Genomic DNA, 26,516 nt, shown 5'->3' with positions numbered 1-26,516 from the left:
TGTTATGTGTGAAAGTGTAGGCTAAACAATGAAACCTTGTAATTCTTTAGCATGACAAAGTAGAAAGACAATGAATGTGCAGATGAAATAACGCTCAGTAAGTGACATGTATACTCAACAACTTTCAAAATTAAAATATATTAAAAGCTCAGTAAAACACTTTTTTTTCATTCCAAGGAGTTCAATTCTATACTATAGGTGTTTTTTTTTTTAATCTTCATTAGGGTCAGGGTAATGATTTGGTCATGGTCAGGCCCGATCCAGTCACACTTCTTCATGCATATACAAATCAGTGTCATTCTTTGTCACACAAATAAGTAGAGATATAGAGAGCAGCCTCCACAACCTTCCAGGAGTGTTGGCTTGAAACTGGCTCATGACCTTTGTCATCTGCCACAGCCGCCACCTCTCCTTCTCTTTCTTCATCTCTCACTGTCAGTCTTCACCGTGTGCTGCTCCAACAGAAATGACAATCAATAAAGCAAAATAGATGGAAGCTTAAAAAGAACAAATAAATAAAAGGAAATTCAGTAAGTGAGTGGCTCTTTTTGTTACGTTGAATCATGATGATGATGATGATGACTAGAAAAGTCATGAAAAGAATGGACACCGCTGAGTATATTTTCTCTACAAACTAACATCCCTCTTGTAGTTGCCAAGGGGTCCTTTAGAGTTGGATTCACTTTTTTCCGTTTAAAGTGGAGTGGACATTTATTTTTGGCACTATATGTCCACTTTTTGTCAAAATAATTACCTGCAATGCCCAGAGAACTAACAGCATAAAAAACATTTCCGAATAATACATAGTAGCATTTGTAGGAACTGGGCACCAAACAAAAAATATTGTAGTCACTGCATAAGTGTTTCTGTCCTGCTGGATGAAGTTAAAAGTGTCTAACCTGAAGGCAGAAGCAAACCCATATGGACAGAATGGGCCCTATCACCTGGCATTAGAGTTTTAGGACCCTATCAACCTGGAAGCTTCAGGGAAAGAGATCCATAGCATGTGTCCCATTTCTTTATGAATCTCTTCTCCCTCTTCTTTTTAATTTTGGGAGGCAAATTGTGGGAACGAAAAATATATACCTCCTCTGTTATTGCCCTCGGATTCTGAGAACAGAAATGTGGATGCAAAGTTTCCCCCCCACAAAAAATATGTACAGTTTTGGAGCAACTAAATTTAAATACATAAATAATTTATAAACAATAAAATAAATCAAATAAAAACCTGCATGTCCAACGAAATGCATAGGAGTCAAAAAGTGAGAAACTTTATGATTTTACTTTTTTTTTTTTTTAAAAAAAAAAGGTTGCCACTGTAAATAACAACCTCAGGTGAGTTTCAGGTGACCTTCAGGCCCTTTGTGGTGTTTTGCCTTTTCTCTCACAACTTTAGTCATATAATATTATTTCTGTTACAGTGAATTTCTATAAATATATAGAATGTATTTATTTATTAATTTGTTGTATTGTGCCATATAATACGCTAACTGTTTCTGTTTTGATCATTATTTACTTTATAGCATTTTATGGCCTATTTATATGACACCTTTTTGCCATTTATCATCATTATTATTATTATTATTATTAGTATTATTAGTATTATTATTAGTAGTAGTAGTATTGCTTGGGGGCATAAGGATAAACAAATAATTGCCCAAAAAAATCTGCAGCAACTCACAGAAAGAAAGAGAGGCAGAGAAAGGGAAGAAAGAGAGGGATGGAGAAAGAGAGAGACAGAGGCGGGGGGTGTATACCAATCGTTAAAGGGCCAAGCCAGTGAGTTGATTAGGTTCAGGAGAGAGAAGCTGCTGCGGCTTTCTTTGCGCACAGACAGAGTATAAGTCCTTTATCATGGGGAGGCACCGGCGTGGCCCCGAGCTATTGCTGGCCTGAAGCAAAGTACCAGAGAGAAGAAAAAAAGAGAGAGAGGGAGAGGGAAAAAAAGAAAGAAAGGGTGGGGGTCTATCATCAAACTTCATAATAACGCTTGGGGTTTGCCACAGCTGCGCAGTGACCCTTTTATTTTGCTGTGATGGAACAGATAGCTCACTATGAAATAGTGTGAAATTATCATGTCTATTAATTCAGTCAGACACATCCACGGCTCTCCGCTGCTACACCCCCTACCCCCCCAACTCTCTCTTTCTCTGTGTCTGTCTTATTCCTTATCCGTGGAAATATGTGATTTCCTAGCAAATGCTCCATTTTACTAGAGTGATTTTTCCATCGTTGATTCACAGAAAATAAGGCAAGGCATGACACGGGGTGTTAGAGCACCGGGTGTCTGTGTGTTCACTACACAACACAGGCCGGTGGGCACTCTCGTCGACTTTACACGTGAAGCAGACACTCTGTGTATTTTTAATTCATCACAGGGAAAAATACATTTTTGTTCTCTTATCGAATCACCTATTATAATAAATCCAATCACTTAAAGTCAGATAGAAAAACTCTGCGCAGTGTGAAGGGTTGATACGCGCTGTTAGTCCAGCTGAATGTCCCAACATTTGTGTTTTATATATATTTTAGGGTTTTTTTTTCGAAATGTTCAATTTAAATAAATTTAAATTAAATTGAGTTATATTCAAAAGTCACATATTGAGCATTATTATTATTATTATTGTTATTATTATTATTATTAGTGCTACTATTAATACTATTTTTTTGTTGGAATTACTTTTAGAATAATCAAAAACAACAATAAAATAATAATAATAACGAATAATATATTATTTACGTTAACATTGTTTGCTTACTAATCGAGTAAAGATTTTTTTTAAATTGGCCCTCAGCATTTTAGATTCCCAAACTGCCTCGAGCTTTACGCAACATCTGTGAAGCTCTGCACATCATGTCGCTTGTCACTTCAGTTGTGTCTTTTTCTAGCAGCATATACAGCCATTGCTCTGCAGATATCAAAGCAACTTACAATCAGCTATGTCAACTTTCTGGTTGGATGACCAAGTGGATTTCCCCCCTCTTGACTTGAATAATACTTGGTTCTTGTGAGAAAAAAAATCTAAAATAGTCAGAGACGCGGACAAAATCACCAAAACCCATTTTCATTTTGTAGTCATTGCTCATGCGACCGTTTTGCCAATAAAGCCTGCCAACGTGGTGCACTGTCAATATTAATGAAGATGGTGCTCCAAATGTGTTGACCTGACAGCAACAACAACATGGGGGGAATCAAAAAAATAAAAAGGATGTGGCTGTGTGCTTATGGAGCGTGAGGGTCTGGTTTGATAAAAGGTCTGGGGTTTGATTCAGAGAAAGAGGGAGAGGGATGGAGAGAGAGAGAGAGAGAGAGAGAGAGAGAGAGAGAGGGTTGATTGAAATGGCGTGTGCCTGGCTGACGGGAGCCAGTGAGGGACAAAGCCCCTGCGAAGCCACGGCCACTCGAGCAATTATTCCTCCACGCTGCATTTGGATTAGTGCAATGGAAAGAAGCATATGTTTGGCCCGGGGCGACACTCCCCCCCTGGCTGACTGCAGAGGATGCAGGGAGAGAGAGAGACAGAGAAAAAGAGAGAGAGAATGACTAAAACTAGAATATAAAACTGCATTAACCAAGTGGAGAGAAACATTAACACATTTTTAATCCGCTCTTTTCTCATATATTCGGGGATACACAGGCCCATGAAATTGGCAGACCTCAGTGCTTGATAGGTGACTGGAGGACAACAGTGATTTCTGATAAGTGTTGTCACAGCGCTAAAATAATATTTATTGTTTAGAAGGCATTACTTGATTCAAATTGGCAAATATAAACCATTAAAAATAATAAAATACAGTGAGTGTGTGTGTGCGTGCGCGTGTGTGTGTGTGTGTGTGCAGAGAGCGCGCGTGCGTGCGCACTTTTTGCAGATGTCATCTAATTAAACACCTCTGATTTTTTTGGGAATGAGCCATATTGCGCTCGAATTATTGAGCTCGAAGCGCCTATCAGGAGTCCCTTTGTTTATTCAAAGTCACTTAATGTTTTCTAATCGATTACCTAATGTCTCAAGTAATCAAGGGTGATTTGATGATTTGCTGGAGTCATTGACCTCTCTTGGCTTCTGAGCCCTGGCTCGCAGAGTGGGCAAGGGGCCCATAGAGGGGGGTCAACGCCAGGCAAGGGGGCCCAAAAGCCTCCAAAATGACGGCTGATGTCAGAGTTGAGGACAATTAGACATTTTGCGCTTCGTTGCAAACTTTAAAGTCACATAATTCGATTGCACCAATAACCGTATCAAATGTCATTTAGAGGAACCCTGCGTCTTGTCCAAGCCACTTACTGTTAAGCCCGCACTTTGAAATGCGCCTATGGTAACAAATCCGATACAAGTACGGTGTTTGCACAAAATGTATCGATAAAGTGACCATCTGCTCTCTATCATGTATTCCTCTCTTCTGGAGCATCAACATGCGTAGTCCATCAATATCCTCTATCCAAACATCTCTGTTCCATCAATAAGGAGAAACTTTCCAGCACCGTGTGGACACTAATCCTTTGCAAAGGCGTTTTTTTTTTTCTTCCCAAAAAATCCTGCGCAATGACTGATCATCTTTAAACAATCACTTCAATCTCCATCAGATCCCTCTGTTTAAATGTCAGGACAGCTGGGCTTAAATCAAATTCCAATCACACCGATATAACATTTGTGGCAGTGCAGCGAACAAATCTGGGCCTTGAAGGCTGTTGCCCTATATCTTTCTTCCCCCATGCAGCTCCAAAGCATCGCCTGCGAGCGTTACAGTGCAGACTGTTGTAGCGATTGTGCTACAGGGGTAATTAGGCCACGCAGACACTCTTTTTCACCAAGCAGTGACCTCAGCAGCATCAACTAAATACTTTCTGACCACAAACATGGCGCGTAAAGTGGATGGGACGCGTTTGGAGCGATGAGCGCAGCAGTGATGTGCAGCTGGTCGGAGATGAAAAGTTGCCCTGCAGACAGTGATCAATAGAAGGCGAGGAGCATGAAAAATATTTGCACACAAGCATTCATTTAAGCTCCAAATTAATCCCGCACACATGGATCATTTATTTAAATTTGCAGCTTTTTAAAAATAAATAAATACATTCAGAATAAAGTGCGCACACAAGTCTGTTTGTCCTTCATTACATCTCTGCCTCAAACTATAAATATCAGCAACCCACTGAACCTGTCTTCACCAGCAGAGAAACACTGTATGAAGTGAACAGATAGAAAGAACACTTGAGCACCATCATCTGCCCACAGAAAGACGCTTAATCACACACTTTAACCCCTAGTATATATTTTTATTTCGCATATCCTCCAGAATATTTGATAACAACAGGCCTCACACTTATTAATTACTATACGGGAATCAGCTGTAATTGCTTTAGTTGAGACAAGCAGCAGTTATGGATTAAATTAGCCAAAATCAGCTGGGTATTGCTGACTGGCTCTTCAAATTTCACACTTTTTTTTTTTTTTTTTTTTTAAACTGACTCGCTGTGAGGCATTATGAAAAAAAACTAGCTCTACCTGTTTTAGATCAAATTAGGCTAACATAACAATTTTGTATTAAAAAGGTATGCAAATTATAGGCAAGTATCGGTGTAAACAAAACGTCAGACAATAGGATTTGGAGTTTCTTTAACACTCCAATTCCATTACACAGAGAGAAACACAATTACAGGCCTCGCGATCCTCCTCATCTCACACTAATAATGCGCACAAAATATCCACCATTGTCACACATACCACTATTTCTAATGCGTTCGTTTCACCCCTCCAAAACCTGTTTTCATTCAAGCAAACCCCGATAAATTTATTAAATAACATTAATGACACACGTGAGGGGGCTTCCTTTTTTTGCGCTAATACCAATGAATGCTGCTTTAACACGATTGTTTTCCCCCTTAAAGTGACTATTTATGCTATTCCCCCCTCACATCCACACCATAGCAGGAGCAGCCGGGTAGTCTCTCCCCTTTATGAGTGAGCTATTGTGCCTGAGGACAGGATCCCACACACAATCTGAAGACTGAGCCAACAAAAACAGGGCCTGACAGACAATGCCTCGCTTCACCTGCTCCAGCACTGTGCATCGCAATTATGCCAAGGACATGTACAGTTAGGCTTCATTCACCCTCCTGCAGAAAAAAAAAAGCCTCAGAATTAAACCAGGGCCCCGAAAATCATGCAGATAATAAATATGGCTGCTGAGGAGATTGGAGAAAGAAAGAGGAGGAGGGGGGGGGTGTGCTCTCTGTTACAATATTTTAAACTGCATGGTTACCAGACAGTGAAATGGGGAAAGCAAGAAACAAGATGCATATATCACCAGACTGATTCACGCTCCAGACGAGATAGATTCGGGAGCTATAGGTGCCACGCCATCAATATACAATCAAACTCAAATGTTATGCAACGGCCCTGCACTCTGCAGCTCTGCACGCAAAATAAAGCAAAGGCCAGCATCAGATTTGCTATTACAGCCTGCGTGATGATAGCCACATTTATAGACCCAGTCAGCCACAAAGACAAACACAAATACCAGTTAGAAAAGGAGATTCGTTATATCACGAGATATATAGATTTAAAAAAAAAAAAAAAAATCCAGCATACTGAGCGCTGATTGTGCATTGATTACACTGAGAGGCAAACAACATAACAAATATTTGATGCATGTCTTTGAGTAAGGCTCCAGCACAGAATACACGGGGAGGGGGGGGGGGGGGGGGGGGGGGACCCAAATATAGCCTATAACAACCAAACATTGCACACCAGGCCTATATACATCTCAGAGGGTTTTAGCTGGAGGGGTGGCGCTGCACACTTCAAACGCGAATATATCCATTGTTGTGAGCCATTTGGCCTGCATAAGATCCTGTGCTCTGAACTAGGGAGTTTAAAGTAAGATTTTTTTTATTATACTTGAGGGAAACAATGAGTTCAGCTGCTTATTGCAAGGAGCAATCGTCAGGGGAGACTTAAACTCAATTACTGTAGCCGGTTAGAATGGGGGAGAAAAAAATCTAAGACAAAAAAAAAAATAGAATAAAAAAAACACCGGGGCGTTTCAAGCAGTGAATAAAAAATTAAAAGATATGAATAAAAATCGAGATGAAGCGTATCAAATATTTATTTTTTTTCTGGGCAACAAAGGACTATAATACATTGACAGGCATGGGAACTATTGCCAGCACATGTCTATACAATACAGCTAAAACCGCCTCCAATTTTGGACATTATCGGACATAACAAGATATCAGGTGGTCCCAAAAAAATGTTTTTTTTTTTTTTGAATGTCTTCCAACATTAAAAAAAGACAATATTCCATTTATTGCTTTTATGGTGCTTCAAGGAGAGAACAAGAGGTGATTCTGATTGGCACAACACATAAAAGCTTGTATAAAAACGAAAATAGAAACACAAAAAAAACAGTTCTCCTCAGGGTCTCACCTATGCTCTGTCTCAAATTAAAAAAAAAAACTGAATAAGGATGATATATATAGAGAGAAATGGAAGTTTATTTCTATTCAATTTGTTCACTTGCTTCAATGTCGCCTCAACATGCTACAAGAGGGCTGAATTGAAATATCCCAGAGAAATAAAAATACCCCAAACTTCTGTTTTCTAAGAACCATAAAATCACATGAAGAACTAACCGAATATTCAAACCCACTAAAACAGGAGGCACCAGATAAATAAAAAAAAAGAAGTTTCAACAGACGCACCATATTTACAATTCCCATTAAATTACACATAAATAAATATATACATACATGAACACTGATTCCCTTATATAACCGTGAATCGTGTTGAAATTCAAAAAGTTCAAGTTGGTCGCTTGGAGAGAGAGAGTGAGAGTCTACAACTGAAGTCATGACATGGAGCTCTGTGGAATTTCTCTTTGTTTTTCAAGTTTATTATTCACAATACTGATAAGAATTCATCCTCTTTTAGCTTCGTTTTTGCCACAATCGTAAAATTGAGATATAGAGGGGTCGCTGGATTTCAGTCCATTCGTTGCAGCTCATAAAAAATAAGGGGAGTACATAAAAAAGTCCTCTGGCTGAGGCAATACACCTTTTTCCTCGCCCTGGAGCTGTTCCTCTGCAGCTTTTTTTTCTTTTCTTTTTTTTTTTTTTGCTCTTTTTTAAATAACATTTCATATGGTTCAGGTGTTGGAAGAAGAAGAAGATTCTTGCGTTGTTTTTTCCCCCGTGAATCCAAAGTGGGATGTAAAAACAAAACATGTAAAACCGCGCAAGATCAGGAAGTGGCACGTTTAACTTTATCAATAGTATTTATAAGGTATTTATAATATTTATATTGAATGGGTGGGGGCCGGGGCGAGGCGGGGAGGGGGTCGGTGTAGAAGAAGGGCCCTGGGCTTTGGCCCTCGGTGAAGGTGGCATGGAAACATCACTTTCTGTGCTTCTCGTCTTTGTCTCCGCCTTTAGTGCCGTTATCTGAATGACTGTTGGGGTTGTTGTTGAGGTACATTTTGTCCATGGCTTTGATAGCCTCGGTCAGATAGTTCTGCAGGGCAGTGACTGCCGCGCACAGTGCCGGAGTCCCGAAACCGTGCGAGATTAGACTGAAGTGGGTCAAACAGCTCTGGATTCCCGGTTCAAGAATGGGCTGCGGCCGTGAGTTTCCCAGCGGCGAGCGGTCCTGGGACAGCAGGTCTGTGAACTCTTTGCAGACTTGCCTAAAAACAGAGAAAGTTCGTCGTGTTAAGTCCCACCCGGAACATCGAAAATCCCATGCATTTTAATATAAAAATAAATCAAACTATGCACACTGCAAAAATAGCAATTTTTATAATCAGTCAGTCCTGCAGGGGAGCTGGGCTGTAAATTCAAAATTTGCGTAAAGAAGGGTGAAAAGTGAGCAGCCACTAAAGTCCTGTCTCTGCAAATCCACTCATTCCATTTTCCTTCTTTCTTTCTTTTCTTTTAAATACACTTATTAGTGGGGTGAAATTGTGTTTCTTACCCTGCTTTGTTTTCAGAAATTAACACTTGGCTAAAGAAAATGTCCTGAAGCTACAAACAGGTGGAACTTCATCTCTGAGCTCAGTGGCAGGATATCTTACTTTTATTAGGATTTTAAGAGAAAACATGAGTTCCAAATTACTTGTCGATGTGAAAGGAACTTTTTTTTTTTTTTGCAGTGTCAACTTTGAACGGAAATCAGTTATTACCAAATAGTAAACCAATTTTTAAAAAATCTATAATAAATATAACGATGCTTGAAAAATACACCTACATTGTCATGCAACTTACATACACGTAGAATATTCTTATAATGTAAAGACGTGTATATTAAAAGGTGAGCTCTCCTATTCATGGTGCTGGTATTTTAATAGCACTCCAAAAGCCTGTAATAAGCGGTTACAGCTGTTTGATTACAGCGGCCCGTCATCAATATTAAATGCAGGCCATTTAAGGAATCCCCACGTCTCACTTAACGCACAGCAAAAAAATAACCAACACCAATGGAAGCGCTGCATGTGAACCAGCTATGTGTGTCAATGTCACTGAAAGCACAAGACAAACAAAATAACGGCTGTGCGTGTGTGTGAGTGTGTGTGTGTGTGTGTGTGTGTGTGTGTGTGTGGTGTATGTGTGTGTGTATGAGGGAAAGGCCAAGTCAACAACAAAAAAAACCAGTGTATTTAATTTAACTGCACTATTTTAATTATAATGTTTAACATTATACTGATTCAAATGTGTCAATAATAACGAATAAGTGTCCAAATAAAAATCCATAATTATCAGAGATGTCAGTAATATTTAAAAGTGTGTGGCAAAAAAAATACCATAAAATAAAATACCATAATAAATAAATAGCATAATAAAATGTATTCATTAGTAAAAGACTAGCTAATATTTGACTGATTATGGCATGGGTAATGGCAGCATATTTTTATCATGATCACACATTTGTCATATGTGTGTAAAAAAAAAATCATTTGATTGAAACACACTTTAAAAATGGAAATGAGTGTGGAAATTGCATTTTGATAAAGCTGTGTGTGTGCGTGCGTTTGTGTGTGTGTGTGTGTGTGTGTGTGTGTGTGTGTGTGTGTGTGTGTGTGTGTGTGTGTGTGTGTGTGTGTGTGTGTGTGTGTGTGCCAAATGAACACGCACACAAAACACACACACACACTGGCTGGAATGCATTTGGTGTGACACAGTGATATGCGATAACAGCACTTACTTTGTGGCCAATAGCATGTTTTTTCTTTGGACTTGTTCGTTTGGGTCGGAATGCTGACGGTTTACATATTCAGCTACTGCCTTGGCTGGAAACTCGGTCTCGCATACATAACCAAAATCCCTGGCAAGATGTACCGCTTCGCCTGAGAGAAAAAAAAAGAAAAGGGAAAAAATGAATGTGTTTGCTTATTAAATATGGTTACATCAAATTCAGAGCAGTTCACACCCCCTGCTTGGACCAACACATGATGAATGTGAAGTGACAGCAGGGTTACAGCACCTGTGCCTCACAACAACACTAATGATGATAACAACAACAATAATAGCCTAGAAATAATAATAATAATAATAATAATAGTAATCATAATAATCATAATAATGATAATAAAAGGGCAACGCGAGCTGTCAATACACTCCCCCATACCGTGAGAACGGTTAAATATGGAGGGGAAACAATAAGTGGATATGAAATATAGACGGAGCGTCATGCTTAACACCATGTCATTGATTACCAATGCTTTCACATTATTGAAAGTCCAGCAGATCACACAGGCATGGGGAAGCAATTTTAAAGGGCTATACCTAAATCTCACTTTGTCTTTACATATTCAGCTATGAGAATTACAGGTTGCATTCCGTCCGCTTCTCTTGTTGGTTGATTTTTTTTTTTTTCTCCTTTTCTCCAAGTATTTGGTTTTAATTTCCTGAAGCAGTTGAGTTTTTACTGCGGGGCTTCCTGCCCATAAGCCTCCACTCCGGAAGAACGCATGCGCCAATTAGCATCAAAGCTCAAGTCCAGTAAACTCGTTTCCATAAAATGGAGCGGATCATAAACAATGACAGCACTTCAGCGAACGCAGTGTCCCTTCACTAAATAACCGGCTGCCTTCTCCCACCCCTCTCTGCCATCCAAGCCCTCACCACGTGCCACCACCCCTTTATTACCCGGAATCATACATTTCTCCAGGCTCATTACAATACAGCACATTTCTACCGAGCGCAATGAGCATTGCATTCGGCCCCTCTTCTGCAATAATGATTAACAGGGACCAATGAACCATCGCAGGCTTTCACCTTTGGAAAACCCACAGCACACCAAAATACCACTGCACTGAATAATAAGGTTCAACTCAAGCAAAATGGATTTATCCACTAAAAGGCATCTTTTCCAGCGCGCCATAATTGAGTAATTTATTCTTTAATAGGCCCAAAACATATAGCTCCCAATAGGTCAGCGCCATCCCATTTGCATGCAACAGAAATCTTCACTGAAAACCAAAAGCATAGGAAGCTATTAACGAAAGAATTAAGTCACCATTTAGAAAATAGCAGCCCTATGCTGCCATACACAGCCTTGTATTAATGTTTGCAACAACGCAGGGTTAATAAATCAATCGACTTCTCATCCATGAGGTGAAGCAGCTCAGCGGCGCCCAATAAACAAGCAACACTCAATAATTAACTGGACTTCAACACAAATTCATCCAGTGTATAAACTAGGCCAGCCGTGGACCTGCAAGTGTGCTCCTGAAAGCGAAGGCCAACGCTGCAAAGCCACTACCAGCACTATTCTCCCTCTCTCTCACACACACACACTCTCTCTCACACACACACACATCCTTCATGCTTTATTACTTGCGAGGCAAAGTCGGTCCACATTACACGGATGAGCGCATATGCTGATTTCCAACACAGAGAAAGAAAGAAAGAGAGGAAGAGAGGAAGAGAGAGAGAGAAAAAATCCCAGTTTGCAAGCACCTGATATCGCGGGAGCAACAAGAGTGAGAACGTGATTTACGGCGACTTACCTTCGACTAGTGACGTCAGCAAGGTGACGTTTGCTGCCTTGCGTCTGCCTGCAGGTAGATTCAAGCCGATTTTATCCAGCTTCTCCCTTAAGGATCTTCCTCCATTCTTAGACTTGGCCCTGTGACAAAACATAGCAGGGATTTAAATATAAAATTAAAATATATATATATATAATAATATAGTGATTTTAGGCAAAAGTTTGGGCTTTTTTTATGATTATGTCCTCTTTTTTATGACACTTCCTATGGTGCATACTTTTCTATTTACAGTGAATGTGCCTCACCAATTAAAAAAGGTGAATTTGGCTGGCTTCACCCTCCATTACTTCCCTCATATGAGCTATAAATAATACCAAAAGAGCCCAGCCTTTTTCACCAGCAGACAAATACTGTACAAAATGAATAAATAAAGCCCTACTTAATAGGCAGCACTATTACTGGCTGCGTGTCTGCAGCACTTCAGTAGACAGTTCACTGGAGACCAATGTTTTCATGTGTAATGCCTTCACTGGGCCTATAGAGCTGGGGTTGAAACAGACTAGGCCTACATTAATTTGAGTGAGAGAAAGAGAGATAGAGATAGAGAGAGAGATCCAGTGCGCAGGGGAAGTTAATATGGAATTTAACAGACCCCTCCTGCTTTAAATGCAGGAGCTAGGTGTCATGGTTGGTCGATTTTAATTATTCTTGGTACAGAGGAGAGAGAGAGAGAGGTGCACGCTCACAGAGAGAATGGATTGGAGTAGAGTGAGAGAGCTCACGCGCACAGACACACATGCAGGTACAGGGAGAGTTGTTTTTTTGTTTTTTTTGCAGCCTTCCAGTCGAACTCACCTCCTCAGCACCCCGCCCAGCAGAGAGGCGTTGAGGCACTCGGGCGGCGAGAGGCGTCTCTGCACCTCCGCCACCGTGACCTTGTACTTCGATGTGGAGCTGAGGAGGGACAGGCGACCCGGAACTGAGCAGAACACCTCGTTGGGGTTTACCACCCCTCCGAAAAGACCGTCCTTATTTACGGGGATGGAGGAGACGTTGTTGTTCTTGGATAAAGACACTGGACCTTGCGAGGGAGAGAGAAAGAGAGGAGAGGGAGAGAGGGATGGTGGGGATGAGGGGGAGGAGGGAGGGAGGGGAGGCAGAGAGAGACCGTGCTCAGTGAATTTCATGCAATGCAGAGCCTTAACTAAATGAGAAGGGGGGATTTAGGCCCCGGATTTAGAGTTTAGCACCACATGTGTACACATTCAGCAACAAGGACATGCAGAGAAAAAAGCGACTAACAGAGGCCTATACATGGCAATAAGAGGAATAATAACAATAGTGATCATGGTTGTATGTGCATTGTAGAACCGTGCGTAGTTTTCGATTAACCACACGTGCACAAAATTCAGAATATTTCCAATAATCTGTTCTTTATCGAAAAATAACATTTAAAGAGATCTCAGCAGCAGCACACAGCGAGAATCTCCAGTATCAGAGCGCGCGGGCTATTTTTGCGCACCGTGGATCGAGTCTGCACAAAGCAGTCACACCATCCGAGAGATTTGGTTAAGTCTACCTATTTTGACATATCCTCGGTATCCAGCAAAACACCGTCGCCCGTGTGTGATTTCAAACAGGGGAGGGTTGGTGGTGGTGGAGGGGGTTGGGGGGTGCTCAGCACTACTGGGCTTTACACCGTTTTGGTGTGCAGTAACCGGAGACAAAGGGGACTGTGCGCCTTTGGATAGATCACTTGTGACATGAATGGCTCAGGGGAGCCTAATAGAGACAATAGGAGTTAAACGAACTCTTGAGATTACTAATATAAGAAGCCAATTATCATGTTGATGCGCAGATAGACTCAAAATAGAGAGAATGGGAAAAAAGACAGAAAAGATGGAAAGAAAAATCGCCCCATATCTCATCTGGCGAGCTCTAATTTGACCTGACAAAACGCTTTTAAACGGTGTGCTTGTGTTGTTTAAAAAAGGAAATAAATACGAGAAAATAATAATCCAACAACGTTTTTTCTCTCTCTCAAGTCCGAGCTTTGATTCTCCCCCTAAATGGCACCATCACCCTGCACACACTATAGGCCTGTGCTCCCTCCACTGGTACCAACTTCCATTTTAAATCTGACCATGCAGTGTGATTGCAGCTTTCATCACTGAAGTGCCAGGATCGTCTATGGGCCTATATCTTTGACCATCAATACCACGAGCCTACAAAGCCCCCAACCAGCTCTACTCATCTTCCCCGCTGCTCTGAAACGCTGACAGTAAATTCCATCAGCGAGCTGGGGGAAAAAGGTGCAGCCAGTTTGATGCACTTGGAAACCATGTAATGAAAAATAGGCTACTGCGTATTAGGATCAGTCAGGCATTACCGCATTGCATCGAGTTCTCTCGAGCAGAATGGTGAATGGTGTGTGTGTGTGTGTGTGTGTGCGTGTGTGCGTGTGCGTGTGTGTGTGTGTGCGCGCAGCCCAGTGGTGTGCAGCTTGCAGAAACATGCATGGTATCTCGGAGGAAATTGCTTACCTTTTTTAATTACAGTCTGGTCGGGAATGTGAATTCCTTGATCATCAACAGGCTGTGACACAAATGCAAAAAAAGGACAATTTTAGCACAAAGGCAGAAAAAAATTCTCGCTCATGTGTGCGTGAATGGATGCTGTGCACGAACAAAGCACTGACACAATTAGCGGCCACAATCACCCCAACATGGAGGCTCTCGAGGCCCATACCTGTTATTATTGTCCACGAGTGTTTTCAGCGGGTCCCACTGATGGACGCACATTACATTAGATCACAAACTCAGACTTAAATAACGAAGCTGTGTCGCCCCATAATCTTGACCTAATTTCGCCCTCATATTGGCTCTACTCACAAGGAAACTTCTAATCTAGATTGGATAGTAATTACGGCAGCGCAGCCTATTAAAGGCCTATGAACTAATTAGAGGATTATTGGTGTTTGTTTCTGATTAAAAACTGGGGAAGAATCCTCTAAATAAGAACGGGAGGGTTATTGACAATTTTAGCGCTCATTTATCATGCATCTTTAGTAATCGCAGCTATTACCCAAACTCAATCCACCAAACTCAATTCTGCTGTTAATGTGCTGGCAATGTGTTATGACGTTATTGTGCGCAGAGGACGGCGAGCTTCATCTGGTTTTGAACTGAGAAATCAAATAAAAACAGAGATCCTATGCAAACACGTGCGCTTTTTAAAAAAAATCAGTTTTATCTAATTAGATGTGTGTGACAATATTATAAAACACACATCGAATTAGGCCACTATCAACATTTTTTATATTTTATTTTTATTTCTGTATTTTTATTTTCTATATAGGAAATAAGGATGCAGAATTGTGTTTTTTTTAAACTGGAAATAATTTTGACAAGGAAGCACATGATATTTTTTCAAACAGTAAAAATAGCTGCATTAATAGACTAATTTAATGCGTGTCGTTCCTTTAACATTTATTAAAGAGCAGTAATAATAAAAACACTTTTAATAATAACCTAAAAATATTAAAATGAATTTGCAGGATAATTATAAAAGGCAGGGAGCTTGAATAAATCGTAATGATAATTGAAAATAAATAATTATTGTATTAAGATTTTTTTTTAAACTGCCATTGCCGTTTTTGTTTTTGTTTTTTTATTGCAGGCCTAATATTAGTCCAAAATATAGCAGAACTGCCAAAAATTAATAATGCCAGTATTCTTTTTTTTTTTTAATAGCCCAGAAAATCAGAAAGCCAGGTAAAAGCTGCCTCACCTGAACGTCGTCTAAAGAGTGAGGTATTCCATGGATTGGGATAGAGTCCGACAGTCCCGTATCGATGCCGTGGCCGGACGGTAGGAGCACTTCCCTGCGGTACTCCCGGCACAGCTGGTGGGGCAGGCTGCGGTGCTGGTGCAGCAGGCCGCTCTCCTGACCCTGCCTCTGGCCCGGCCAGCCCGGGTGCTGCGGCTGCGGCTGGGCGTGCAGGGAGTTGAGGGAGTACGGGTCGTTGACGTGCGAGTAAGGGTCCTGAGACTGCGGGTAGATGGGCTGGTAGGGCGGGGGGAAGTACGGGGGCTGGAAGTCCGAGTTCGGTGTGTGGGAGAGCGGAGGGGCGCTCGTGTAGGGACTCTGGCCCACGCCGCCCAGCTGAGGTAGCCTGGCTGTCCCATTGCTGGTGCCGTCGTGACGGTCCTGGCAGGGGAGGACAGAAAGAAAAGTGTGTTTTAGCCTAAATACATTTTAGTAATACACAAGCATATATGATCGCATTTTCTCCTCTTTGTTTTAACTGGAGAATGCTCTGCGGGCTTATGCTGGGGCATTATCAAATATGGCCTGAGTGTCTGACAGCAGTAAGACCAAGTGTGGAACATTTCTGAATTATTTCTCCTGACTGATTTAAGCAGTAAATGCAACAATTTCACACTCAGGTCACTTGTGCGCCAAGTTTTAAAAATAAAATAACATAATAGTAAATGGTGAAAAGTAAATAGTAAAATAAAACATCGAAATTCCGAAAGGTTGAAATGCCTTCAAATAAATAAACCGAGTATTATTTCAGAATTCCTCCAAGGTGTCCCGCAGTTTTTTTACGCATGCAAAAGCTCCACAAAACACCATTCTGAAAAGAAATAATTTAACATAATCTGCAAACAAATTCGAAGTATCTGGACACGGTGAGGCTGCAGCAACTTACCATCGCGGAAAAACTGTGCACTAACATTTAAGATGGATTTTTGGTGCCACTCAAGAAAAAAATAAACAGTTCGAAAAAACACTTTGGAGTGTTTAGGGGGGTGGGGGGCAAGCAAAGGGGAATTAACCAGCAAAAACAAAAAAATAAAGCCCCCCGAAAAGACTCTTCTCTCCTGAAAGATCACGATGGCCCCGGCGATCAGATATGTGCCACAGAAGCTGGACGATAATCCATCAGAAATAAATGGTTAGATCCCCGCTGCCCTTCATGTGGGTCTAAAAATGCAGGTATTCGGCGATGCTGGCGGATTTGGGTTGAAAAGTTTCTCTTGGTAAACCCCTGTTTTCTCCCCTGCGCTCCTTGGCTTCTATCACAGTGCTGCCGTCCCTTCGCTTGAGCTCATATTAGCAAAAGAGCCGCTTCTTCGTCTCCCTCTTGGACTCCTAATAGAGCGCATTCATGACTATTAATATTACAGGAATACTTAATAATAAGGAAAGAATGGTCGGAAATCGGGCGTGAAGCGGAGGACGCAACTCAAGGCAGGAGTCTGCGCTTAAATGACGTCCATTGAAAGGAGGAATCAGTATCTAATCAGAGATGAGGAGAGAGAGGGAGTGAGAGAGAAAGAGGGAGTGAGAGACTGTGGAGGGAGTGGAGAGAGAGAGAGACAAAAAGAGGGACATTCACTCGCGTCTGACGAATCAGAGAGAGAGGGAGGAGGGGGGGCATTTTAAAAGGGTCCCAGGGCCAAAGCGCAAAAGTGAAAGAAAGACATAGGAATGAAGGGAGGTGGACTACAGACAGGGAAAGAAGGAGAAGAAGCCATGGAAGGAAACAACGTGCACCTCTGATCTGGGTGAAAATCCAGCAGACGACGCTATGGGCATTCCGACCGGCTCATTTCTACCGCTCGTCCCTTTGTTTTCCACCTCAGACTCCGACAGAGAGCTGTCCTCCATGGGTCTCCTTTCTCTCCTCTGTCACCGCCGAATTAATCAACCGGTTCCTCCTCGACTCCAAATGCCAGAGTCACACCGGCTAACTTTTAACTTTGACCCGGAAAGACGGAGAAAAATAAATCCCCAAAGTCTATGACAGGGCCGCTCGGATCCCGGCGCTCTAACCAACTTTTACGCGCGGCTAAAAGAGCTCCACTCCCCTTCCTGCCTAATCATACATTTTTTTTCAAAAAAATTGCGAAATACCGGGCCGTGACCGGATTTCGTTTGCAAATTTTAGTTTTTCGCATCCACACTAGCGGGGAAAACACTGCTTGTAAATTAGAAACAATCACCAAACCATGAACGCGGAGGTGCCCAGCTTTTGTTTTCCTACTCCCGGTCGTCCCTATCCTCCCAGGACGCGGGTTAAAAACACGTCCGACTGGCTTCTCCACTCCTAAACAAGTCCCTGATATTACTGCCAAACTTTGTCTATGCCCATAACAACAATCACTCAGTGTATGCACTCCACACATACATGCACACACGCGAAAACTAACGGCTCAAATTGCAGAGAAATTAAAACTGAAGGGTAAATGTCCATGTCATTTGAGCAGTGAATAAAGCAGGCTGTGTTAAAGCGCTTACATCTGCCACCTAGTCAAAATATTTATTTTTAATTAAATGCATGGTAAGTGTATTATTTTAATATTTCCACGTGTCATTTAATATTTGGATATATTTTTTAAATGCGAATTTAAAAAGAAAAAAATAAATAACGTGTGATTTTACTCATGCAACTGAAATTTAAAATACAGCTGTTATTACCATAATGGCAAATTATTATTCTCATTATCATTGCTGGTACTGTTTTTATTATAATATTATTCTCGTGATTAATATTGTTATTATTGTAATAATAATTATTATCATTCTCTAATTCTCTACACTTAAAATAAGAAGCTATGAAATGAATACAAGACATGGATGTATTTATCCTGCAGTTGAAATAAATGTGTTCACTAACAGCTGTCAAAAAAATGACAAATTTGGATCAAAACAAAAAAAAAAGCGCATCCCTTAAAATAACGTCTTAGTAAAATGTCAAAAGTTAAATTAAATTAAACAAATGGAAGAGGAGCCCCTTACCTCGCAATCTTCATATTTAATGTTATCAGTTAATTTCCAAAGCATTTTCATGGGTTGCTGAGGTGGATATTGAGTATAGGTATCGCCTTAGTCTTGTTTTCACTCAGTGAATTGTGCTCCCCGCTCAGAAAAACTACTTTTATTGAAGCTGTGGGCTGCTGTCTGTCTTGCGCTCTGAGGTCTCCCTCTAATGGTGGAAGTGAAGGGCTGGAGCAGCTCTGTAATAACACTGGCACAGGGCCTCATTAGCATATCAACAGCCGTTTGATTCCCCCCATCTGCTCACACAACACCAATGGACAGCGCACAGGTAAAAACTAAAGCAGCAAGACGCTACACATGCTTATTATTTCTACTGTTCAGTGAGGTGTGTGTGTTTGGTGAAGGGGGGTTGGGGAGGGTATGCATGGGGACCTGCATGCACCTGGGACGGTTTCTACTCTGATTTTACGCGGAGAGAGAACTCCAAAAAATGTAATTCAACCATAGATTTACGATAAGAAATGAATGTGGAATAACTTTTTTGGGTTGTCTTCTTGAGCACTTTTGTGTGTGAAAACAGCATGCCTATGCAAATACAAGCCTGTCGCACACTTTGTTGCCAACCTTGATTTTTTTAAAACTCCCAAACTGTTATTTTAATCCCATTGAGAGCTGGGACCTTGAGAGGCTATTCTTTCAATGTTATGTTAAAAAGGTGAGCCATTCGAAGCGGCTCTACAGGTCCATTGACTACCTGTAAGGGCGCAGGGTTTGATGGGAGGGGGAGAGGGGGGGGGTGTAAATAATTAACACAACAACATGGCCTTGTTTCATTTGAATGAGCGGCTGAGGGAGCCTGGCTCTGCCCTGTCGCCGGCCGAGCCTTCCCCTCAGCAGGTCGTGGGTCAGCAGACAGGTCGCCAGCTCTTTAAGGCGTTGGCCCCTCTCGTTTTAAAACCTGGATTACCATTTTTTTAGTGAAGTACTCTTTCTTTACAGTTGTTATTAATGAGAATGGAGCGATGATACTGGCTGACAATGACAGCTATGCATGCGAGGGTCTTGGCCTGGTTGTCTGTGATGGCAGTGGTGGTCTTTTTTTCTTTTTTCCTGTTTTTTTTAACGAGTGAAACTAAAGTGTTTTGTTTCAGCAGGTCGTCTCTTAAATCCTCCACACCTCACAAAACAAGAGCAGTTTTTTTTAGTGAAGCAAAGACAACACAAAACTCTACAGAAAACCCACAGACATGTAACTTAGAACTTTAAAAACGTGTAATCTGTTTTTGAAACAGCTGTAAATATACAGGAAACTATGAAAAGTTAGATTTTACTCCAAAGACGCAACGAAACCGTTTTGGAATAAGGTTTTCACTAGTGCTCCACTTTTGACAAACCATCCATGTCCACACATTTCTATTTTTTTTGTAATAATAATAACAACAATAATACTAATAATAATATTAATACTAATAATAATAACAATAATAACAATAATAAAAACAAAACAGTGTATCTGATAAGTCCCTCCAAGCTACAACAACATGCCTCAGGTTTTCGAGATGGACACTTTGACATGTAAGACTAACTGCGCAAAACAGACTTTCTAAAATAAAACATCTCCAACCTCTTTGTATGATCTCCAACGCGTTAAACCTATAAACTACACTCCTTTCTTTACAAAAGATTTTACGGTGCCTGTGAAGCCTCATCCTACAACAAGTCGACACTTTGACAGTTTTCATGGATTTTTCACAGCCGTGTCTTTGTCTTAAAGTAAGCAGCACATACCTGCCATCCCCCATTTTGCCATAATTGACATTCTTTGTCTTCTGCTGCCTTTTGGTGATTTTTTTCAGTCGATCCGGTGCCGTGTCTGTCTCATTGAGCCTCCGGTCCCAAAGTAAACCTTTACTTTTTTACCTGGACCGGATCGCCTCACCTGGCCATAAAAACGGTGCGGGGCCACCTGGTGACGCATGCGCAGTGCTCCGGGTGTGGACGAGAAAGGAGAGACTACCTGGGAAAGAGGGAGATCGCCGACTTGAGTGCTGCTGGATAGGCCTGAGCTGTCATAATTTTTGGTCTCTATAATAACATTCACACGAGTTTTTTTTTTTTTAAACAAAAAGTAGTAAATACAAAGAAATAAATGATTCGACTTACGTCATTAAAATCTGAGCCATTTCCTATTCATAAAAAATAATCCAACGTGAATTACTTTGCAGGAAAGAGTCAGTTACGCTTTTAAACATTATACATCCATATATATAGTATCCATATATATATATATATATTTTAACATTTGGGGAATTTATTTAAAAAATAATTTCTAAAAAAAAGTGAGAAAAGTAAGTCACAACCTGCTGTAGTTTTACTCTCCCTTAATTTATGGTAAAATGTATTTATAAAATAACTCATTAGAAAATGTGCTAAAACTACCCAAATTGAGCAACAAAAAAAGGAATTAATTAATTAATTAAATTGATATTTATCTTAAACTGACATAGACGTAAAAAAAAGGACATATCTGCAATATTTCCTTGGTCTTTGTAAAACATGAATTCTCTCTGCAAATGAAACTGTGTCAAGTTAAAAAACTTGAAGGTTAACTGCCAACATCAATTACTTCTACACAGAAAGCTACCCTGCTATTGTGCGGGTCATTATTTATTTATCCACTGTTTATTTCTAATACATACTTATGTAGACCCCTCGGGCCAGAAGCGAATGAGCTCTCCTCTCTCTGTCTTTTCACAGGCACACACACACACCAACACACACATACATCCAAAGAAGAGAGCAGCACGTGCGCACATATAGGTGATATAGTCAAAAAAGACATTTTGTCCTATTTAAAGTTTCAAGACAGCAAACGGGACGCGGTTCACGTCGCTGGCAGACAGCTGCATGAATGTCTCTGTCACTGCATCAAACATTTATATTAACATATTAATGCATGCACTGATAATATTGGACAAACTTTTTTTTTTACGTAAAAAACACACTTCTTTTTTTCTTGTTCTCCAATAAATCCTTTATAGTTGTGTTTTTTTGCAATTGCATAATTCCACACAGAATCTATAGATTTTTTTTGTGGTGTTAATATTTAAAACAAGCCTTCATGTTTGACTTCAAAGGCGAACACATTTTAACTGCACACACAATACCTGCAGCTATATAGGACTGGACAAAAGAGAGGGAGGTGGTGGATGGGAAGGGGGGGGATCAGAAATATTGTTTGGGGCTCTGCGCACTCAGGGAGGAGTAAGTTTTAAAGCAGAGCTGTCTGAGAGTGGGTTACTCTCAGACAAGAGCGGGGTCCCTTTTGAATATCCAGCCTGTTTGTCTAGGGCTTGGTTTCAACCACTTCCACCATCGCACCGGGCCTCCGGCAACGTTCAGCTTCCTAAAACTGCGAGCTGTGTTTAATAGGCGTCGGCAACGGCTGCACCTCAGGCACTTTGTACAGCCAGTCATATTTAGACAAATTACAAGACACATTATTATTGTTATAATTATTATTATTATTATTATTAGCACTAATGTTGTATTTTTTATTTGCTGTATTAATTTGATTTTTGGTGGTAGTGTTGTGTTTATGCTTGTGCGTTTGTAAAGTGTCCGAAAACTTCGTGCGTAATTTACGCATCGTTATTGACTAAAAATAAAAAAAAATAGAAATCCTGTGGAACACCCCATGAGTGTGTTTTCTCCGTCCCCCTCGTTGTTTTGAAATATTGATCGATGATTGGACTTTTTCTTTCGCCCCAAGTTATGGAGAAGTTGGACATTTATCTTAGACAAGATAGTCAGCTTGATTTGTAGTATTTTGGCTGCAGACGTGGTCCAGCTGGACGCGCCTGACTGCTGAGGACAGTAACTTTCCCGTCACCAGTTCTCAAGCCCCATGTAGCTCCGTGAGATTGATGTCTGTTCAGTGTGAAGCTTTCAGGCTCACTGTGTGTGTGTATGAAAACGCTGCTTCATATGGAAGATAAATTGTATTCTAGCGCCACCTTGCTTCGGGAGAGGAGCGAGGACGCGCCGCCCGTGGATTTAACACAATATTGAAGGTAATTGAAACCAAATGAGAATGTGTGCGCAGTGAGCATTCCAGTAAGTAAACTGCCAAACCGATGCCAGTCAAAAACGAGAAAAAAACCCCCCAAAACAAACAGGAAAAAAAACAGGTGGTCAAAGGGAAAATGTGTAAATCAGTGAAATATAAAATATGGCCAAGGGTCAAAATTTAGGCAAATGTCAGGTTTGTTTTATCACGTTACCAACAATCATCAGGCTTTCTTAAGCCCTCTTTTTTGACCCGTTCCCACCTGTCCTTCTTCATGAACTTTAATCACACGTTCAAAACGGCCCATTTTCACGGTTATCAACCAACACTGCTCCAGTACTGAAAACACACATTCCGATTAAGTGAAAGTTGAGATCGTGTGCGTTTCGTCCTGCCACTGTGAAGGAGTTTTTACCAGACTGTAAAAAAACATATATATGCCAAGAAAAAAAACCCCAAAAAAAACCAAGTTGCAGCTTGGGGATGTTGGAGTATGGTTTAAAAGATTAAAATTAATCTAAATCCTGTGGTGCCATCTTGTGGTCACAAAAATAAATCCAGTTCCCATTCTGGTGTCTGGGGACCATCAACGGTCCTGGATTACTGGGGTCCTTACTAAATTGAGTTAAATTTCCTCGTTATGTTTTTAATCTGAAGTTAGCAGATGATGTGATAAAGATAACTTTAGGGAGTGAAATGTATCTTTAAGTTATATTTAAATGATAACCAAATATAAGTTATTTTAATGTAAAAAAAAATATTTGTTAAAGAGTGCTTATGGCAAATGATGTGTTCGAACACTGTGGGTTTTTTAAAAAAAATAGAGAATTGAGAAACTAGAATTATGTGAGTGATTAGGCCAAGAATATGTTTCATCAACTTTTAAAAAATGAATTATAGGGAAATATGAACAATCTAAGACAGACGAAAAACAGTATATGTGGGCATTTTATTTTTGCATGATTGACTTTTTTATTATTATTCTTATTATTCTTATTGTTGTTGTTGTTGTTGTTGTTGTTGTTGTTATTATTATTATTATTATTATTATTATTATTATTATTATTATTATTATTATTATTATTATTATTATTATTATTATTATTATTATATTATTTATTATTATTATTATTTATTATTATAGGAATTACGCCTGTCATGAACGCAGCACCTGCCTCCCAAGCGCTATGGCCTACATTTCCCATCAGGCACCCTGCCCCTTGTTATGTGCACCACTAATTTGTGCTCGGCGGAGAACAGGCTGCCGTTGTTTGAGACAGAGGACAAACTGAAAGAGCAAGGTTGTATTCAGCTATATTTGCGTTTCATGTTTTCACATTTGTCATTCGCTGGTGTCTAAAGCTCTAATTGGCGTATAAACAATGTTTTTTATATTTAGAAAGCTTTTGTGTGAGCCCTGCATGTGTGTCCTAATAATAACAACGATGCTAGTTTGTGTTGCTGTTGCGCGAGCTAAGGCTGCTGTGCAGCAGTTAGCCTTATCTAATACGCCAGACACACACATAATCTGTAATCTGTAATCACAAAGTAACGAGTTTTAATCAAAAACAGACAAACGCTGTTGTGTGACAGCGGGAAAAAATATGTCAGACGCCACAATGTTTCTGAATGTTGTGCTGCCGCAGCTGCTTTTCTATAACAGCTCTGTGTTACAGAGCTCAGACAGTCCTTTTGGTATTTTAGCATATGTAAGTAATATTAGGTTAGCAGCAGCCAGTCTTCTGCACTGAAAAGTTACTGCTGACACTGAGGTTGTTGGCTCACTCACAGGCTGTGTCTCCTGCAGGTGTCCAACATGTCTGTGGACTGGGTGGGATATGGATACGCAGCCCTGATTGCATCCGGGGGAGTCGTTGGTTATGTGAAAGCAGGTATGTGTTGTTTTAGATGTGAAAAGAGGTGGAATTATACGCTTTTAAAGTCCTTAATAGAAAAGCATTAGCCTAGTGTTTTGAGGATCTACTAATATTTGCTGTGGTGTTAACTTGTTTGTTTAACTGACTTTTAAACATTTCTTTTACGTCACTGCATCCCTTAAGTTTACTATTACATTCACCACCATTAAAAAAAGTTAAAGTAGGTAGTAGATTGAGGATAATAACCTGTATTTCAAGATGAGGTGATTAAAAAGCATTTCATGTGGTCTGTAGTTGTGAGGCTGATTGGATGTACTGCCAAATCAACGAAAACGACATGTCTTATAGTCGAGAATTTTCTGACCAAATTTTGAGAGGACTATACCTATTGAATGCATAAAAAGTCTTTGATTTTTAATTAAACCTGTGGAAAAATAGGAGCAAGATTAAAAACGTTTTTGATTTTTTTTTTGCTCTGTGTGTATCCATGCACTTAAAAACAAAAACATGTCACTCTCATTACACTCTAGTCTGTGCATGCTCCTCAGTCTCGTGGATATCAGGCGCAGGTGTTGACCTGCTGGGTTTTGCGTCTTTCAGGCAGCGTCCCCTCTCTTGCTGCTGGCGCTCTCTTTGGTGGCCTCGCGGGTTTTGGCGCCTACCAGATCTCCAATGATCCCAATAATATTTGGGTTTCTCTCGGTTAGTATACTAAGTATATACTGTATTTGGTGTGCATTGGGGTCATCTAGGGGAAGAGTTTCTGAATGTGTCTTCATGGTGGTGATGAATCCTGATTCTTCATTCCCCACCCACATCATGTCTTTCAGCTACATCAGGAGCTCTGACTGGCATCATGGGAAAGAGGTTCTACGGATCCAGGAAGTTCATGCCAGCTGGACTTATGGCTGGAGCAAGGTATCTATATCATATCAGTCGTATGACTCAATTGATATTTATGAATGCTTGAACACATTCAAGTTAAAGTAACGAGGATCTCTTGCAATATGACCGCAACAGGGTGTGGTAGTTATCACTATGTATGTATATGTGTTTCTCATACTGTGTGCTTGAATATACCTGTATTCATCCTCTGTTTGACATCTCCATTTCAGCACCTGTCTCTTTAAGCCTCTTACCCAAAAAAGAAACAAAGTGCTTTGATTGGTCAATGCATCTGTGTCTTTCACATCTGTGCTCTCTGCATCTCTGCACTGTCATTGCTGTTTAAGGAATGACTGTTCCAGCAGTGTAGCGTCAGTTTCAGCCTTTACGTAGTATAGTTGTGACATCACAACTCCCTTGAAGTCCTGACGGCTCATTTAAAGGCACAGTTTCTGAATACAGACTGTGCTTTTCTCTTTGGATTGAGCATTTTGATCCCTTCGAAATATTTATATGGCACTTACCCATGCTTTATAATTAAAGAAAAAAACATGTAAGTATGACTATTCATGATATAGGACCTTTAAGTGACTCAAAATCTCTACCCCCTTTAGCTAAAAGTCAAAAACAGGAATGATATTTACTTTTTTTTGTCTTGTTTCAGTCTTCTGATGGTGGGAAAGCTCAGTATGGCGTTGCTCCAGAAACCTCAGGCATCCTGATCGAGTGAAGATGCTGATGTTCTACTCCAGGAGCAGCCTGTGAGCATTTGTCATTTACTGTTCATGTCATTTTGTAAAAAAAGAAAGGAAAGGAAATGTATATTTGAGGATGAAATATAACACCTTGTTTATATGATTCAATTGTTGTCTTGTCCTCTCTGACCACATGCATCATGGACTTTCATATATTTATTT

The 26,516-nt window shown here is 40.4% G+C and overlaps 2 protein-coding genes across 4 annotated transcripts; one reads left to right on the top strand and one right to left on the bottom strand.

Moving 5' to 3' along the window:
- Positions 1-8,152: 8,152 nt before the first annotated feature.
- Positions 8,153-18,866, bottom strand: tfap2a (transcription factor AP-2 alpha). Of its 3 annotated transcripts, XM_042510771.1 has the most exons (8): positions 17,542-17,560; positions 16,694-17,136; positions 15,769-16,188; positions 14,523-14,574; positions 12,835-13,060; positions 12,001-12,119; positions 10,194-10,335; positions 8,153-8,679 (listed from the first exon to the last, which is right to left on the bottom strand). In XM_042510771.1, exons 2-8 carry the CDS (start codon positions 16,718-16,720, stop codon positions 8,391-8,393), a joined length of 1,275 nt encoding a protein of 424 aa, XP_042366705.1. In that variant the 5' UTR covers positions 16,721-17,136; positions 17,542-17,560; the 3' UTR covers positions 8,153-8,390. The 3 variants fall into 3 exon arrangements, with proteins under 3 accessions (XP_042366705.1, XP_042366704.1, XP_042366703.1); XM_042510770.1 differs by lacking the exons at positions 16,694-17,136; positions 17,542-17,560 and adding an exon at positions 18,787-18,866; XM_042510769.1 differs by lacking the exon at positions 16,694-17,136 and having other exon boundaries at positions 17,542-18,025.
- Positions 18,867-24,083: 5,217 nt separating this feature from the next.
- On the top strand, positions 24,084-26,462 carry tmem14ca (transmembrane protein 14Ca). The gene is made up of 5 exons (XM_042510009.1): positions 24,084-24,138; positions 24,645-24,729; positions 25,315-25,416; positions 25,545-25,632; positions 26,264-26,462. The coding sequence occupies exons 2-5, from the start codon at positions 24,654-24,656 to the stop codon at positions 26,319-26,321; spliced, it is 324 nt and encodes a 107-aa protein (XP_042365943.1). The 5' UTR covers positions 24,084-24,138; positions 24,645-24,653; the 3' UTR covers positions 26,322-26,462.
- The last annotated feature ends 54 nt before the right edge of the window (positions 26,463-26,516 follow it).

Source organism: Plectropomus leopardus, chromosome 21 (genome assembly GCF_008729295.1).
Source record: "Plectropomus leopardus isolate mb chromosome 21, YSFRI_Pleo_2.0, whole genome shotgun sequence".
In the NCBI taxonomy this organism is placed as follows: Eukaryota; Metazoa; Chordata; class Actinopteri; order Perciformes; family Serranidae; genus Plectropomus; species Plectropomus leopardus.
The sequence above is the reverse complement of the archived record's forward strand: the minus strand, read 5'-3'. Positions and strand labels throughout refer to the sequence as shown.

Coding starts and splice junctions, on each gene's coding strand:
- tmem14ca (XM_042510009.1), top strand. CDS start 24,654: ATGTCTGTGGACTGGGTGGGATATGGATACGCAGCCCTGATTGCATCC. Junction 24,730..25,314: donor CGTTGGTTATGTGAAAGCAG/GTATGTGTTGTT, acceptor TGCGTCTTTCAG/GCAGCGTCCCCTCTCTTGCT. Junction 25,633..26,263: donor GGACTTATGGCTGGAGCAAG/GTATCTATATCA, acceptor GTCTTGTTTCAG/TCTTCTGATGGTGGGAAAGC.
- tfap2a (XM_042510769.1), bottom strand. CDS start 17,655: ATGGAGGACAGCTCTCTGTCGGAGTCTGAGGTGGAAAACAAAGGGACG. Junction 12,120..12,834: donor CTGGGCGGGGTGCTGAGGAG/GTGAGTTCGACT, acceptor GTTTTGTCACAG/GGCCAAGTCTAAGAATGGAG. Junction 10,336..12,000: donor GCTGACGTCACTAGTCGAAG/GTAAGTCGCCGT, acceptor TTTTTCTCTCAG/GCGAAGCGGTACATCTTGCC.